Source organism: Exophiala mesophila, assembly GCF_000836275.1.
Source record: "Exophiala mesophila strain CBS 40295 unplaced genomic scaffold supercont1.3, whole genome shotgun sequence".
NCBI lineage: Eukaryota > Fungi > Ascomycota > Eurotiomycetes > Chaetothyriales > Herpotrichiellaceae > Exophiala > Exophiala mesophila.
The window spans coordinates 313,460-329,236 of NW_015622506.1; the positions used below are offsets into that span (position 1 = coordinate 313,460).

A 15,777-nucleotide genomic window follows, 5' to 3' on the forward strand; every position below is an offset into this window, starting at 1 on the left:
TCCCCTTCCACAACATTATTGCACTGAAACACGCCATGGATGTCCACAAAAGAATTTACCAGTCGCAATCGCAAATATCAGCCTGGACAGCCCATCTTTCTGAATACGCATACTCAAATCTGAGCAGACTGGAGCATTGGAATGGAAAACCTGTGATCATTATTCGCAAAGATTCAAGAGCCCAGTATGGCCAGCCGACCAGACAAGGCCCCATCATCTCGTTCAACATACAGTGTCCTCGCGGCAAGATTATCAGCAACAGTCGCTTTGAAGGTCTTGCGGTGGCATGCGGTATCCACTTGCGGACAGGAGGTGTGTGCAACCCAGGAGGACTCGCAACTATGCTGGACCTCGATGCATGGGAGATAAAGCGTAATTTCCTGCAGGGTACACGATGCGGCGGCGAGATCGATGTCCTCGGCGGAAAGAGCACCGGCATCGTTCGTATCAGTCTCGGGGCTATGTCCACGGTTGGTGATGTGCAGACTTTCATCGACTTTGTACGTCAATTCTTTGTTTGCAGCAAAGAGCAGGCACCTGAAGCAGTCTCGACACAGAATCTGCCTGACCTAAAAGGTCACACAACTAGCATCACCCCTATAGAAGGGGGTCCGGAAATGCCAGTCCCATTTCAGGATTTCTACTCGCCCGTGGAAGCTGACAGGGAATATGCAACCTTGCACGAACAGTGGATCGTCGTGGACCCGATCACGAGGAAACGGTTGTACGGGTCTAAAATAGAAACACGCCTGCGGGAACTGATTGTTTATCTCGACACAGCAAAAGGTTCTATGACATTATCGCACCCCGAAAGCAACAGTGATGAGCCCGCTACTATCTCAATCAATATTCGACCATGGGAGCAAATAACGCCTCACTCTTTTCTACCTGACAAGACGACAGAGCCTGATGGTCTCCCTCACCCAGATCAAGAGGTCGAAAAGTTTCTCACCTCTCTACTAGGCGTGAGCAGTACGCTGGCCAGGCGGACCGAAAAGGATGATATGCAGGCTAAGTCACGCAGAGGCCGGCATATCTGTGTAGCTTGGTGGTGCAACAAAGAGATGAGGTCGGCCAAGGAGTTGGACGTTCACTACCACGAGCACGCCGCGGTGTTTTTGGAGAGGAGAGGCAGCCGGTCTTCCAATCGAGGTGGAGACCAAGGCTATCCAGAAAAGTCTCTTCTTGAGCAACCCTATTACAATGGCGGCAACTTGGACCCCAATATCGGCAAACCGGTGAAAGTGGCAGCGAAGAGGACTTGGCCTTGGGCTTGGGTGTGTGGGCTTCGTGAGAGGCGGACGAGGGTGGGAGAGAAGTCATAGTTCGGTCGAGATCGGGTAGCTAATTATGTGGACCATGGTTTCTTTTGAGGTGGTGAGCGAGTGAACCGGTTTGTCTACGATATACCCAGCATAGCATTGCATTACCCTAAATTATATAAAGGCGCGTTGCGAGGAGTTTGTTCATTTGATGGCGCGCATGTTTTATTTAACTTGTTTTTCTACCTACTCCAGCTATGAGGCACCGCACGCCACTGTAGTGCTCCTAGCTTAGTTACTCATGTTTATTCGATATATCTTTCACAGGTATAGAGAACGAGGAGGGGAAGAAAAGAGCAAAGGTCTTGGCGGAACTCAGCCGCCGCTCGGCCCCCTTCACCGTCAGCCTTGCCAACCCTTGCCTAAGAAAAAGGCAACTCGACTAGACGGCGTCTTTTCCTTTCAACGCCTATTTCAAGCCATGCTTCCCGGGGTTCGACTTTCCAGCCCCCAAACCAGCCGTGAATCATGACTGGACTTATCACCTTCGTCGGCAATTGGGATTGGGCCACTCGATGCGCTACACGACGGTTAGTCGAAGCGAGCGAACATGTCCACTTATTACAGGCGCTCAGGCCTTGTCGATGCATCCACGATGTATAGGCTATGCATCTTTATAGACGCACACGGGATGTAGGCTTCTAAACTCAAAACTGACTTTCGCAGATTGGATCCTGATGAGCCGGTCACATTATGTACGTTGGTAGACCGAGGCATTGATTCATTCGTCATATCCTCCAGAAATTGGTACACAGAGTTCGCCAACAAGGCAGCTTCACCAAGCTAGTGCGCCCGATCCGTGAGCAAACCGGTAAGGGCATAATCATGACTTCTTTTACTCCGTGGCTTGATGTGAGCCCAGTGGTAACTCAGGACTAATCTGGCAGAAGAGGGGGCTTTCGGCCAGATAAGAAGATGAATGTGTTTCAAATGGTTCTTCCTCTCTTCTCTTCCTAACAGTGTGTTTCCGTTCTAGAAAACCTCGCGTCTCATTGTTAGACCGGCCATACACAGAACGACATGGCCCACAACTCTTTGAAGCGTCCGTCCTTTGGCGACATTGTCCCTCTGGGGGCTCTCTACGATGCCAGGACTGACTCCTTCCTCTCGGACCAACTTCTACAGAGCTTTCCACCCCCGGCATCCATTCTCGTCACAGACAAGGCTTCAATTACAGTGCAACTCTCCGAGAGCCATACATATTATGATAAGCTGGCTCTGCTTGGAGCCAGTCCAGACCTGGGAGCCAGTTTGCTAACCGGACTCAATGCATCCAAGGCTTCAGCATGTTTCCTGACAGAGGATCAAGGAGCAGAAAGTAATCTTGCAGTGGCTCTGTCCCTCAGGCACTGTGTGACCACTGTTCACGAAAAGCTCAACTTTGGTGCCAATGAAGTAAAGGCCTCAATCAACTTATCATGTCTCCAGCAGTCGCAGGCCACCCATGTCGTCGCTGAAATCACATATGGCTTCCAGAACATAGTCACCTCCTCATGTATCAGAAACCCTTCTCAGCCTGGACATGAGATTAGACAATATTTGCACAACCATCTAGCTGCCATGGAAGATGGTATCCTGCGAGGCCAGGTTACTGACCCGGGCTCGACACCTGACAGAAAACCTACTGATTCTATCAGCGTCCTGCTGTACTCTGACCAAGTTGCATCAACAAAGGCACATCCTACCGACTTTCGAAGCGCAAAGGATTTCTTGTTGAATTCTCGTGACCATGCCGCAAAGTTCAATGGCGGCAAAGGTATCCCTCTCACATACACGTTACTCCCAGTAGAGTGGCTATCATTCATTGCATCGATCGAATTACCATCGACATCACAGTGGGTGCAACCTGATGCGGACTACTTGGCCGACTTCTTCGGCCTCCTCGAGGACAATATCCAAGTACGAAAGAGGCTGCAAGATTACTGGTCATATCTGGGCAGACACAAGCATCTTGTCCCACCGCAACATTTGGACGAAGTTACTGCTCAGCTCAACCGAGCAGTCGCAGTCACGAAGGAGATCAAGACCCAGTACGGCCAGCTATTGTACGCAGTCCGCTCCGGAAAGACACCAGCCAAGCAGCTATCAGGCCTAATCGACTCGTTCCGGAACGGAGGTTCTTCTCCAACAAGTTTGCTGTCCGTCGTCGACGTGTATACGCGGAAGCTGGCATTTATTGACCTAATGACGTCTAAGGGCGCCGTATACTTTCGTGATGGACAGCCACTAGATCTTCCCAAGGGCAATGTGTACACTCTTTACTTCACTCGAACTTGTATGGCAGACACACAGCTGTGGAATGAGAATTCAGGCCTGCTTGAACAGCTGCTGGACGACAATTCAAGCAAGAAGACGATTCGAATGGTCGACTGTGACGACTCATCGCGCAAGATTCAGAACGTGACGGTCAGATATCACCGAGATCGTCAGTTGATCACTGGTGACCTGCGCAGGCTGCGCCAATTCCTCAACGACAAGTGTCTGATGCGTTTTGACGATCGTCACCTTGATTCGTGGGGAGTCAAGAAGCCGTTGGAAAGAAAGCCGATGAGGTTGCCGTGCCCAGCGTTAACTTGCGATCCCCAAGCCGCGTGCAGTTGGATCTGCTCTCGATGCTACTCTCCAATCGACTATGGGTTCCAGGACGGGTATATGTACTGCGACTGTGGACGCACTCAAACACGATACTGGGCTTACAGGTGTAATGCCACTCATCATGGATCTGACTTTATGCGATACGACAACCGCCATCTGAGCCACTTGTTGAAGGGTCTTGAACCTTTCGAGGAGCTCAACATCCTGATCTTGGGTGAGACGGGGGTTGGGAAAAGTACCTTTGTCAATGCTTTTGTCAACTATTTAGCCCATGAATCTTTGGATGAGGCGATTCAAGCCACTGACATTGAGCATGTCATTCCTTGCTCCTTTGCAACTCAGACTATTGACGAGACCGACTCACAAAAGAAACTTGTCCAAACTCAGATCAAAATTGGGTCCGCAAATGATGAAGAGTTTGATGGCTCCAAAGGCCAGTCCGCCACGCAAAAGACGCTGACTTATCCAATCTTTGTCGGATCAACCATGATTCGTCTCATCGACACTCCAGGGATCGGCGACACTCGAGGGGTGGAGCAAGACCGGAGGAACATGGCAGATGTTCTGTCGGTTCTTCGAAATTACAAGGAGCTTCACGGAATTCTGGTATTGTTGAAGCCAAACAACTCTCGTCTGAACGTCATGTTCAAATTCTGCATCAAAGAGCTGCTCACTCACCTACACCGAAACGCTGCCCAGAATATGGTCTTCGGATTCACCAATACTCGTGGTTCCAACTACAACCCAGGCGACACTTTCAAACCACTCGAGGCGCTATTAAGTGAATACAAAGATGTCAAACTAGGATTGTTCCATGACACGGTATACTGCTTTGATTCGGAGAGTTTTCGCTACCTCGCGGCTCACAAGCAAGGCGTGAACCTTGGCAGCTTCGATGACTATGTCCGCAGTTGGGAGCAGTCGGCGACCGAGTCTCGGCGGCTTCTTCAACACTTCCGAGGGTTGGAACCTCATCAGGTCAAGAATACCTTGAGCTTGAATGAGACTCGCCACATGATTCTTCAATTGACCAAGCCAATGGCGGAGATTGCGCAGAAGATCCAAGACACCATTTCTCTGAATGAGCGAGACGCGGAACTTTTGCGCAACAGCAAATTGAGTAAGGTTGACATGCTTCAAAAGTTGACAATACAGCAGTCGTCTGTTGTTTTCACACCAGTGCAACGACCAAAAACAGTGTGCAGCAATGCCAAATGTATTGAGAAGGTGGACACTCTAGGGCCAAATGGGGAAGACACCATTCACACGAGCCTGTGTCATGATCCATGTTGTTTGACGAATGTTCCTGTTGAGAAGGTGGGGACACCCGAGTTGATCGAGTGTTTTGCGTTCAATCATACACCAAATTGTCTGAAATGTGGCCACCATTGGACCGAGCACAAGCACATTCTGTACGAACACAAAGGGACGACGAGAACGATCAAAGACCCCAAGGTAGAGATGCTGCTCAAGGACAACGCGCAGGTGACGACAGTGATCGAAGCTGCGATCAAAAGTAAAGAAGCCATGATTGCCGAGTTCAAATATGAACACAGGGAGATCCAGAAAGCAGCAGTCCAGTTCAGTCTTTGGTTGAAGCGACATTCAATCACCCCTTACAATGATGCCACACTGGAATACCTTGATCATCTCATCAAAGAAGAGACGTCCAGAGTGCAGGTTGGGGGGAATAGAGCTCGTCTGGATGCCTTTGAACAGTATCGCCGTGAGTACCAGGAATTGGTGAAGGTGTTCCAAGCGAACATTGGGCGAGGATCAGCTGAGGAGTCGATGGACGCCGAAGGAGTCGACAAGCTCATCAAGCAGCTATACTCGCTCAAGCACTACGGACAGGACCTTCGCAAGCTGAGAGATGTGGTGGTCATCGCACATGCCGCAACATATCGAGAACGTCCTTATCGTGTGAGATGGAACCGAGGATACGCCATAGGGTATGAAAGCATGGAGCCTGGATCTTATGAGCCGATCAGAATTTCCAAGACCTGGGAACGGCCACGAAACCCATTTGGATTTCTAGACAGATCCAGGCATAGCAGACATCAGTCAAGTGGGGCAAGAGATCCACACATCGACCCCTATAACGAGAAGGCAGGATATAACGAGAAATCAGTGTACGGGGAAGAGGTTAACGAGAAGGGAGAGCTTCAGCCGGAGATGTCGAGCCCAGGGCAAACAATAACTTCCGCCATGGCCCCTCCATCATATTTTGAGGCTGCAATTTCGCCCCAACATTCAGGGATTGGTTTACATGGAAGACGGTTGGGATCTCGATCATTGAGCAGTAAGTTGTCGAGCAAACTTTCGCTGCTTTTCAAGTAAAGATAAGTCACGTGTGAAGACGGATTAGTCAGGGTGTTTGGAGGGAAGGTTGGAGTTCTGCTGGGATGCGCCTTCCTGTGAAACAGGATGTATTCCGTAATTACAAGAGGTATCTTTTGTACTTAGCACTGCTACATAGTAATGAGGAAGAGGTGAAAGGAAGACGCGACGAGGCTGTCGTTTTCTTGGCAATGACATCATTTTTGTTGGTCTTGGGAAGTTTCAAAGTCCCTCACTCCAAATCGACGCCATCTGCACCCTTAGAGAATCTCGCAGCTTTGTCACCTCTCCCGAACATTCTCCCCTTCTCTTGCCACGAGGCTCAACAAACAAATGTCTCGTTTGGCCACGACGCACCGATTCTCTAATAAGATGGATGTGATTTTGAGAACTGCCCTGTAGCATCCTCTAACCCTCATGCGTTTCACCACCATGAATCAATCATTGATATCTATGCCGTGGGTATGCGCCTCGTGCGCGAGACGATTGACGTCCTCTGCAGCTGGCCTGCATTCTACATCCTCCCCGATCACTTCCCTCTGGCGCAATAAGGCCATTGGGAATCTCGGACGCCCTTCTAGACGCATGCTGCATAACTCAACCTCGAGGCTCGAATCCTCCGCTCCACGGCAGGCTGTTCCGCTCGGAGATTTCTACACAGACCTTCTTTCCACGCCACTTCCCAAGCAAGACCATACCGTCAGTACCCTACCTGTATTTGTTCAGTCTGGAGATGAGACAAAGGAGGAACGAGCTAGGAAGCTCTTTGGGACTATGGAAAGATATCGTAGTCAGATATCGGAAGAACCAGATGCAACATGGCGAACAATCAACGGCGTCCCTGTCCCACCTCGTCCGGGTGAACCAGACAATTGCTGCATGAGTGGCTGCGTACATTGTGTTTGGGATGACTACAGAGATGAGGTGGAGTCATGGGCCGAGATACTCAAAGCAGCAAAAGCTAAAGCTCCCAAGCGGACTACCGATGACGCGATCAAAGCAAATATGCCTCGCGCTGAAGTCAGCGAAGCAAGTGCGAGTATGGACGACGACGGAGGGGGAAGTGAAGGTCTATGGACAGAGCCCTCAACAGATCCGGACAGTCTGTTTCAAGAAATCCCAGTGGGGATCCGAGCATTTATGGCGACGGAGAAGAAGCTTAAAGAGAAGAAGAGGGCGAAGAAAGAACTGTGACACTTCTTTGAGACGAGCAGAATAGTGGCTTCAGGCGAGTAAGCTGGTACATGTCCAGCTAGGTATATCATGAGGACTTGCATAGGACGAAGCTCAGACAGGGCACCAGGCTGGTCAATCGGCGGAGCAGTCAATACTTGGAGCGATATCGACGACCAAAACGAAGACTTACGACTTATTAGAATCAGCAGCGACCTTAGATGATACCTACTCTGAAAGAGTTTATGTTCATTCAATAGCAATAGAGACATCACGTGCCCAGGCTACAAAAGATAAGGCATTCCGATGACCGGAGGACCATGGGGGTATCGGTCTAGGCTCTAGTAGCCCATAAGTTTAAGTAAGCAGGTCAGGTCTAGGCTCTGGTTGCTTATACAAATGGGGAACACGGGAGCACCCTGGACCCCGCGTTCCATGCCCATCGATGTCATCTTCTCCACCAGCCAGAGTTCGATCCCCGGCTTCTCTCTCATAATCCGCTGTCTGAGCTGCTATTTCCGGGCGAGTGATGAGCCCTCCGCAAAAGTGACAAAGGAATAACCACATATCAAGTCACTGATTTCATCCCCAGGGTCTTGATGCTTTACTGCCCCTGTGCCTGTGATTTCCAAGCAAGCAAGTCAAACACGAGGAAGTCGCCGTCACGTGCGGTGCATCCATCACATCGTAAGGAAGGACCAACACTGAAAACCTCAAATCGAGTAAGTCAACCTCAAAGCAAGGTTAAGGGATCGAGGGACACACCAGGTATTTAATGGGCATTGAATCGCCCAAATCTGGACTGTCTCAGCATGAGAATACTCATCTCTTCACTACGATCCATCTCCGCTATCCCATCATTTACAGTTCCCTTTGGTCCAGTCCCTCTACTGTCCAAAAGAAGACGACAACTACTCTACCCATCATACCCTGACCATCTCCACCGAACACTCCCACACGCAAGAATGTCTACATCAACTCCCACAGCCGACCCATGCAGCCCACGCCGACCGTCTCCTCCCACTCATGTCCTCGAAACAGCTCTCCAGGTCCAGGACGTGGTGGCATCGACCAAGTTCTACAAGGATCTGCTAGGTATTGAGCCTGATTTGAACACTGTGAGTAGCCATCCGAGACTATCTCCTTTGCAAAATGTTACCCAACCTACGACATCTCTTCTTAATCTCGCTAACATTGGGAATTCTTCTCCCTTCATCAGCCACGCATGTCCACCTTCCCCTTGGGAAATACTACACTCCTCCTCTTCCAACTCAATGCCACTGCCGACGACAGCGTCCTGCCAGAATCTCGCGGCACTATTCCCGGCCACGGGCCCAGCGATGATATCCTTGCACTCCTCAACCAGACTCAAACTACAGAAACCGGCTCCTCCCCGGCTTTCCTCAAACAGCATTTCTGTCTCGCTGTCCCCTCACGCGCCGACGTTGAGACCTGGGAAAGGTATATGGCAGCCACCGGTGTTCATATAACTGGTACTGTAGACTGGCCAAGAGGTGGTAGGAGTGTCTATTTCGCCGATTTGGATGGTAACGTTGGCGAAGTTGGAAGTCGTGGCATTTGGGCTCATTACTGACCAGAAAAGAATACATGTTGTCTAGTACATCTAACCATCATCTTCATATCTCGATGATTCAAGCGATCTCTCTGCATCACCCACCGCCCACCTCATTCAATACCCCACCGTCCAATTTAACCACCTCGCCATTGACATAGCCACATCGTGCAAGAAACACTACTCCCATAGCCATCTCCTCGTCCTGGCCTGCTCTACCTGCGGGCACCTCGTGACCCTTATCCTTAACCTTCTCATCCGGCATGTGGGTCTTATTTCTCTCATCACTCTCCTTCATTGTCATCTCGGAAGGGAAATATCCTGGCGCGATACTGTTGACACGAACACCAGTCTTTGCAAACTCCTTGCTCATCATACGACTCAAATGGACAGTCGCGGCTTTTGCAGCATTGTAACTAAAGTGGGCTTGTGAATCGCGCATGATGCCGGACATGCTGCTGATGACGATGACTGAGGAATTGTGTGAACGAGGTGCCTTTTGCAGTAAGGGCAGAAACGCCACCGTGGAGAAGAAGACACTCGTCACGTCCGTGTTGAAGGTCAAGTTCCAGTCCTCGACACTTTCCTGCCAGAGATTCTCCTTCATTTGGGCCGCGTCCTCCGTGTCAGGGTGGCCCTTGGCTCCAGACACTCCAGCGGCCGCAACCACCAGCGACAGATACTTCTCCTTGGAAGTGATCTCGGAACATAATTTCTCGAGGTCAGACTTCTTGGTCACGTCGCATGGTCCAATCGGGATGATTTCTCCGTTGAGTTGGTCTTGACTCGATTTCGGCGTGTGTTCTTTCGCAGCACGTTCCAGTACCTCCTTGCGTCGTCCTGTGATGTACACTTTGGCTCCTGCATATCAAATTAATGAGTATGTGGGATCAAGTCATTGGATCATCACAATTCAGAGACAAACGCCAACGAACCATTTGCCGCAAGAGCCTGCGTCGCCATTAATCCAATTCCAGTGCCTGCAGAGGTCACGTCAGTCACTTGATTTTTCTATTGGCAGTCTAGCCTTGTTCCAGAATGCATTTACCACCGCCAGTCACTAAACAAACATATCCTTTCATGGAAAATAGATTCTGCACGTGAAGTTCGTCGGTTGACGCCATGGCGGCGAAGTCCTTCTTACAGGGAGTTAGGTTCAAGAATAGGGCGAGGAAGAGAAGCAAACACTTTCAAGACACTCTAGAAGTAGCGCATTGCTCGACAAAAAGAATGTATTGTAGTTAGAATGTCGAGAGGAGAGAGATTCATATGATTGTAGTGAGACACCGAAATGCTCGTGTGGTCATAATGTGACGTCACAGGTTTGTGATGACACTCGATTGATTTCTTCATCGACAAAAGAGAGGCATCATCATCAACGGAATTTGTATCCGTAGCCTTGAAAACCCCTGTTGTTCGACAGCCTACACTGCAGTACCCTCCTCTATCTTCGGTTCACAAAGCTACTTGTCATTCTGTCCACCGTCGATACAGTGTTGTCCATTCTTTGCACATGTCCTTGTCGTAGATGGACATGTCTCGCTCGGAGGGAAGTGTGGCAGGTTGATCCCCCTGGTTTGATAAAAGAGGCGCAGTACCTGATGGACTAGCCCGTGTCGCAACGAGCATAGTCGTGGCTAAGCGGGTGTTCTTCGATGGCTAGATAGAAAACACCTCTCAAAGCCGGTCATGCTCTAAAGTTCACAGAATGAACTCAGAACCGCTGCATCCTGCATTGCAATGACTGCAGTGTATGTCCTGGGAGGCCCATAATTGGGGACCGTAGCTTTTGCTCTGGAACTCCTATTCCAGGATTAAATCTCGGTGTCACGCCAAGCTCTCTTCGTTTTGAAGAGATCCTTCGCGTTCCGAAGGCAGCACTAGAAGCTTCACTTCTGGAAGCAGACTTCAGAACAGAAGTGGGTGTCCTGGCAGAGCGCTCAAGTAGCCAGAGCCAGAGCGGCCATGGCACGGACTCCAGCTTCTGTCTTGTGTCCTCCAATAAACCCACTGGCATGGACAAAGACAGCGCCGTCCTCAACGGCATCCCCGAGGAGGGCATCCAGCTCGGCGTCTCTCACACCACGCCATGGCTCAGGAAGACTCTTTCGGTTCTCAAAGGCCGACAAAGACTTGCTAACAGCTTGAATGCGCCACTTGGATCCAGGCTCTTCTTTTTCAGGGTAGATGACATACAAGACTTTTTGACCCTCGGCAAGACCGGCTTCCTCTTCGATGTTGTAGAGATGTTCCTTCCATGGAACCCCGGCACGAGGCAGCGTGAGCAGTTGTCCAGATGGGTGATTGCTGGCTCTTGCGTCAAAGGCGGCTTTGACAATGCTTCGCGCAGGCAGCCAGGCAGTCGCAGCCCCGTGGAGTTTGCGGAGGAAGGAGTGGCCCATGAGGTTTGACGCTTGGGTGAATCGATAATCCTCCTCGGCCTGGGGTTGTTCTGCGGTGTTTCTCGATGCGGCGCCGAGAGCAAGAGGGTCATCGTGATTGAGGTCACCGACCAAGCTAGCAAGTGTGATTCCCCCATCTTTGAAGCGTTTTTGTATACCGGCAGCGGTCAAGGCAGAATCATCATATTTTGAAACTCCGTTGTCGTTGGCGTCGACGGCCTCGACGAAATCGTCATAGAGCTTGTTGTAGAGGAGAGTAACGTCAGGGTGATCGAGAGGGAGGGACACATGCTGTGCAATGATGGCCTTGCCAAAATGCATGTAGACCAATCCAGCGGAGGATAATTTGGTGTTGTGGTCAGGGAAGGAAGTGTTGAAGGTTCGCTGATGATGGTCGAAGCGGTTCTTAGACTCGTCGTATTCGCCACCAACATCGACCACGGTGTGGCAAGCGTCAAGAACAGTCTGGTCGCGAGTGCGAACCACTGAGGCGGAGGAATATTGTGGGAGCAATTTCAGCATGTAAACTGCCAGGGCTTCGTCGGCGTGGAAGTGGCCATTGTGGGTGCCAATGACGACGCCATCAGCTTTGACGCGTTTAGTCGTAGTTTGCGCCATTTTTACAAGCCAGCGAAACATAAACCACGGCAATATTGTGTGGGATATTGAATCAAGTTCAAGATGGGCTTGGAGGAGAAACTGCGTATACCATAATTCATCAATAAGAATTTGGAGTACCGCCGCTTTGACCTGGTCACGTGCGACTTTTACTATGGTCAGCAACAAACGATTCGCTCTGAATTTCCTACCACCAGACATGTGATAATAGAGGCAATGGTTGCAAAATAAAGAAGAAGTGCAAATATTAGTAGTACATACATTCCATGACGCTCCAGCTCATGAACCTATCGGGACTGTTACCTAAGACCTAAATCGTTATATCAATCGTCCTGCCCTCCGTAACAATAAAATCTGCCTTGATTAAGCGAGCATACTCTTGCAACCCTAGGCCAATGACGTTCAAGAAAGGCCATTGGACATTGCATCGAAACATCCGAGACCAGATGCGTAGCACATGGAGGGCCAGCTCCGGGATGGGCAGTGCGTCCACATATTCGGTCTTGTCGACACTTGTCTCATCTTCATCGCCCGACTCCTCACTATCGCTCGATTCCAGTGCTTCTTTGACGATGTGTCGGAGCCAGAGTATCATGCGGCTCTCGTTTTCTGCGGAATTTGTCAGTTTCTGAGACCACGACAGCATCTGCTCTGGCTATTTGCCGAGATGATCACCTCAAAGGGGTTGTAAAAGGATGACTTACTACTGATTGCTTCGGAGCGAGTGCCGTGGATTGCAGTAAGCCATTTAGATAGCAATACCGCACATTCCAGACTCGACAGTGCGTGCCGAATGCTCCAGAAAAAAGCCTGGCTCCTTCCCACAGACTCGATTCCAAGGCGAACCGGTAAGCTTAGTGCGTGAATCGCATACAAAATTGCTGGTAGGATGCGATGACCACGGCGAACTGGGGGTGACTTCATCAGACTTGTCGCTATTCGATTCTTGTCTCGAGTTTCTAGGCTGCGGTGTGGCCCAAGTAGAAGATGTAGCCGTACATACGCCAGACCAAGTAGTGCGCTCGAGGTGAAAGGGATCGGGCCATTTGCGTTTCGAGGGTCAAGACTAGACTCTGGAGTCTTCTGCCAGACCACCGTCCAAGATCTAAGGGCATACCTAATCAATTATGTCAGCGACTTGAATAGGTTACTTCTTGCAAGATGGTCGAACTCACTCCATCTGGTCAAATTCGTTGCGAGACATGGTGGAGATCTGATCATCTGTCGGGTTAGACACCTCGGATGCCAACAAGATTCTCTGTAATAAACCGTGTAAAAGAATGTAGTTGCCAAACGGTGTGGTCATTGGAATGGGTGGACTATCGGTCTTGGATGTGTCGAAAAGTACTGCCAATGCTTGTTGATAGTGCATTTGCTCCGAGTGCACTTCTGCTCGCGCTGCCCTCCATTCTTCTTCCGTGTTGGCCTTCCACTCGGCCGTCGTGCATGGGAGGCGGATATCAAATTGGCTGTTGAGCAGGTAGGGTGAAACGTTGTACGCAATGCTGAGGGTCTCGAGAAATGTGAAAGCGACGAGCTGGGCACGTCGTTCGCTTTCGGCACGAGCCCACTCTTTCCAGCCTAGGCCAGTGGTATCATCAGACACGGGAGTCAATGTCGCAATCTCGCGCAAACATTCCAGGACCACACTGGATAGACGAAGACTCTCTCGGAGGAGGTCAACTCCCTCCCAGGCTCCGTATCCCATGAGAGTCACTGCAGCTGCCAGGCACTGATGAAGAGCCCATTGCTCTTTCCACGAATCCTCTTTCTCCCCCAAAGTATTTGCAGCCGAAACCCTTTTCAACCTCCTGCTCCGGCCGTAATCACTTCCTGCTGAAATCACGGAAGCTGGAGATGTTTCAGATTGGCGGACCACGTTCTCACGGTATCGTCGCAACCTTTCCATCAGAACAGCTCTACCAGCGTGGAAGAGCCGGTCGGCATTGCGATGCTCAAAGACGTACTGTGCGCCAGTGGCCGCGAAAGCAAGAATCGCATCCGGGGCGAGGTCTTCAAACCTGGCCGTAGGAGCATGAACGTGAGGGAGATGGCTATGAAAGCCGTCGAGGAAAGAGGTCATGTACCTCGTCAAACTATGTTGCGAGGGGAGATAAAATCCGGGTATCACATCCCTGAAATCAGCTAGTTGGGCCTCGAGCCATGCTCTCTGTTCTCTCGTGATACTGCGCAGTGGCGTTAGAGGAACCTGGGCTGGACCAGTAGGTACTGCAGATTGTGAGCTTGCGAACATTGCCACAGCTGGATGTAGGCGACTGCCAGGATCTTGCTGAGAAGCGACTTACTAGAGCTGGCATCATCTCTCGTGTTCTGGTCGATCGGAGGAGGTGAAGGGAGCCATTGAGAGGAGCGAAACGGAGAAATCGGTCGACTTCCAGATTCAGCTTGCGGGATGTTGTTTGGGGCATCGTCTGGTGGTTCATTCTGAACGGCCATGGGCTGAAGCCGGGGGTCTACCAAGGGCTCATTCTGGACAGGATCGAAAGTGACAAAATCTGTGAGAAGGCCCATGCTGTCCATGAAATTGGCTATTTGTTGGAGGTGGGCATGCCCTTCTGGAGAGGTTTCGAGGAGGGTGTCAAAATCTGGCAAACTACTTAGCAACGCTCACACTTCTTTGGCCATCTTACCTACCCACGTCATCAAACGTGTGGCCCATCATGAACGGCGTTGCTGTGGGTGAGAAAGGCGTCGGTTGCTCAAGGACTGGTTGTGACTGGTGGCTCGACGGGTACGGTCCAAGTACATCTGGAGTAGGAATAATGTTCTGTCCATTATGGTGATTGGTGAAGTTTTGATGACCACCTGCAGGCCCGGGTTCAGCGACAGTCTCTGATGGACCAGCAGCGCTAGCTCGCATTGACGTGAGGGACTCTTCATGGCTTAGTCGACTTTGGAACCTCTCTGGATGCGATAAACGAATATGTCTTTTGAGCAAGTCCTGGCGCGCAAATGGAGCGCCACATTGACAACGGAAAGGCTTCTCCTTGGTATCTGTACTAAATCGTCAACATGAAACCACTCTTATTTTGTGATAGACACTGACGGGTTCTGAGATGCCGATTTAGATGCTCCGACCTCTTGAACGCTCTGCCACACCGGTGGCAAGTGAATCGGTCTGACGCATTCTCTGTTCTATCACCTGTGTCGGGCACATGGTTTCGTGCAGACCATGTTGAGAACAAAGGCTGAGCCATGGTCTAATGCATGCTTCCGCGTCCACAACATGAGGTCAAGCCATGATGAGGTTCAAAGATAATTATCGACGATGACATCTAATAATGTCGAGCCGAACCTGTGGATACTCTCGCTTTAGGCGTTGCCAAATCAGCGTTCTAGGCAACAAAGTACATTCGAGTGTTGTACAGTAGTGGCTAAAATCTCTTAAAGGGCACGCTTTCGGGCGATTCTGGGTCTGGGTCTGGGTCTTGAAACGGTGCATATCCAATCGACTGTATTGGGAGGGCCACCTCGTGCTGCTAGGCAACTGAGGGGCGAAAAGGCCCGAGGGGTTTGAGGCCCGGGGGTACTGACGTGGACTGACAGACACACTGAGTACTAAGCTAATCTCTTCCAGGGTATCATCAAAGATCTGCAATCAGTATTCCAGTCTTGGCCCAAATAATGTTTCTGGCTTCAGGATAAGAAGAGCCGCCTTGCAGTAGTGGTCTGCAGAGGACATTGCGGAGATGTGCTACTAGACTATCATGAGACCACTCACAAGGTTTCCTTT

General features: G+C 50.5%; 6 protein-coding genes across 9 annotated transcripts; 3 read left to right on the top strand and 3 right to left on the bottom strand.

Annotated features, from left to right (window-relative positions):
* Positions 1-2,342: 2,342 nt before the first annotated feature.
* PV10_03779 (uncharacterized protein) lies at positions 2,343-6,257 on the top strand (the record flags this gene model as incomplete). Its single annotated transcript, XM_016368271.1, has 1 exon — positions 2,343-6,257. The coding sequence occupies one exon, from the start codon at positions 2,343-2,345 to the stop codon at positions 6,255-6,257; it is 3,915 nt and encodes a 1,304-aa protein (XP_016224059.1).
* A 417-nt stretch (positions 6,258-6,674) lies between these two features.
* Positions 6,675-7,451, top strand: PV10_03780 (uncharacterized protein; the record flags this gene model as incomplete). Its single annotated transcript, XM_016368272.1, has 1 exon — positions 6,675-7,451. The coding sequence occupies one exon, from the start codon at positions 6,675-6,677 to the stop codon at positions 7,449-7,451; it is 777 nt and encodes a 258-aa protein (XP_016224060.1).
* A 944-nt stretch (positions 7,452-8,395) lies between these two features.
* Positions 8,396-9,024, top strand: PV10_03781 (uncharacterized protein; the record flags this gene model as incomplete). Its single annotated transcript, XM_016368273.1, has 2 exons — positions 8,396-8,548; positions 8,650-9,024. The coding sequence occupies 2 exons, from the start codon at positions 8,396-8,398 to the stop codon at positions 9,022-9,024; spliced, it is 528 nt and encodes a 175-aa protein (XP_016224061.1).
* On the bottom strand, positions 8,992-10,235 carry PV10_03782. 2 transcript variants are annotated; one of them, XM_016368274.1, is made up of 3 exons: positions 10,052-10,235; positions 9,939-9,983; positions 8,992-9,864 (listed from the first exon to the last, which is right to left on the bottom strand). In XM_016368274.1, the coding sequence occupies exons 1-3, from the start codon at positions 10,125-10,127 to the stop codon at positions 9,101-9,103; spliced, it is 885 nt and encodes a 294-aa protein (XP_016224062.1). In that variant the 5' UTR covers positions 10,128-10,235; the 3' UTR covers positions 8,992-9,100. The 2 variants fall into 2 exon arrangements, with proteins under 2 accessions (XP_016224062.1, XP_016224063.1); XM_016368275.1 differs by having other exon boundaries at positions 8,992-9,983.
* Positions 10,214-12,090, bottom strand: PV10_03783 (uncharacterized protein). The gene has a single exon (XM_016368276.1). The coding sequence runs from the start codon at positions 12,042-12,044 to the stop codon at positions 10,944-10,946; it is 1,101 nt and encodes a 366-aa protein (XP_016224064.1). The 5' UTR covers positions 12,045-12,090; the 3' UTR covers positions 10,214-10,943.
* Positions 12,091-12,223: 133 nt separating this feature from the next.
* Positions 12,224-15,553, bottom strand: PV10_03784. 3 transcript variants are annotated; one of them, XM_016368277.1, is made up of 6 exons: positions 15,091-15,553; positions 14,679-15,038; positions 14,330-14,629; positions 13,199-14,252; positions 12,728-13,140; positions 12,224-12,632 (listed from the first exon to the last, which is right to left on the bottom strand). In XM_016368277.1, exons 1-6 carry the CDS (start codon positions 15,239-15,241, stop codon positions 12,334-12,336), a joined length of 2,577 nt encoding a protein of 858 aa, XP_016224065.1. In that variant the 5' UTR covers positions 15,242-15,553; the 3' UTR covers positions 12,224-12,333. The 3 variants fall into 3 exon arrangements, with proteins under 3 accessions (XP_016224065.1, XP_016224066.1, XP_016224067.1); XM_016368278.1 differs by having other exon boundaries at positions 12,224-13,140; XM_016368279.1 differs by having other exon boundaries at positions 14,330-15,038.
* Positions 15,554-15,777: the final 224 nt, after the last annotated feature.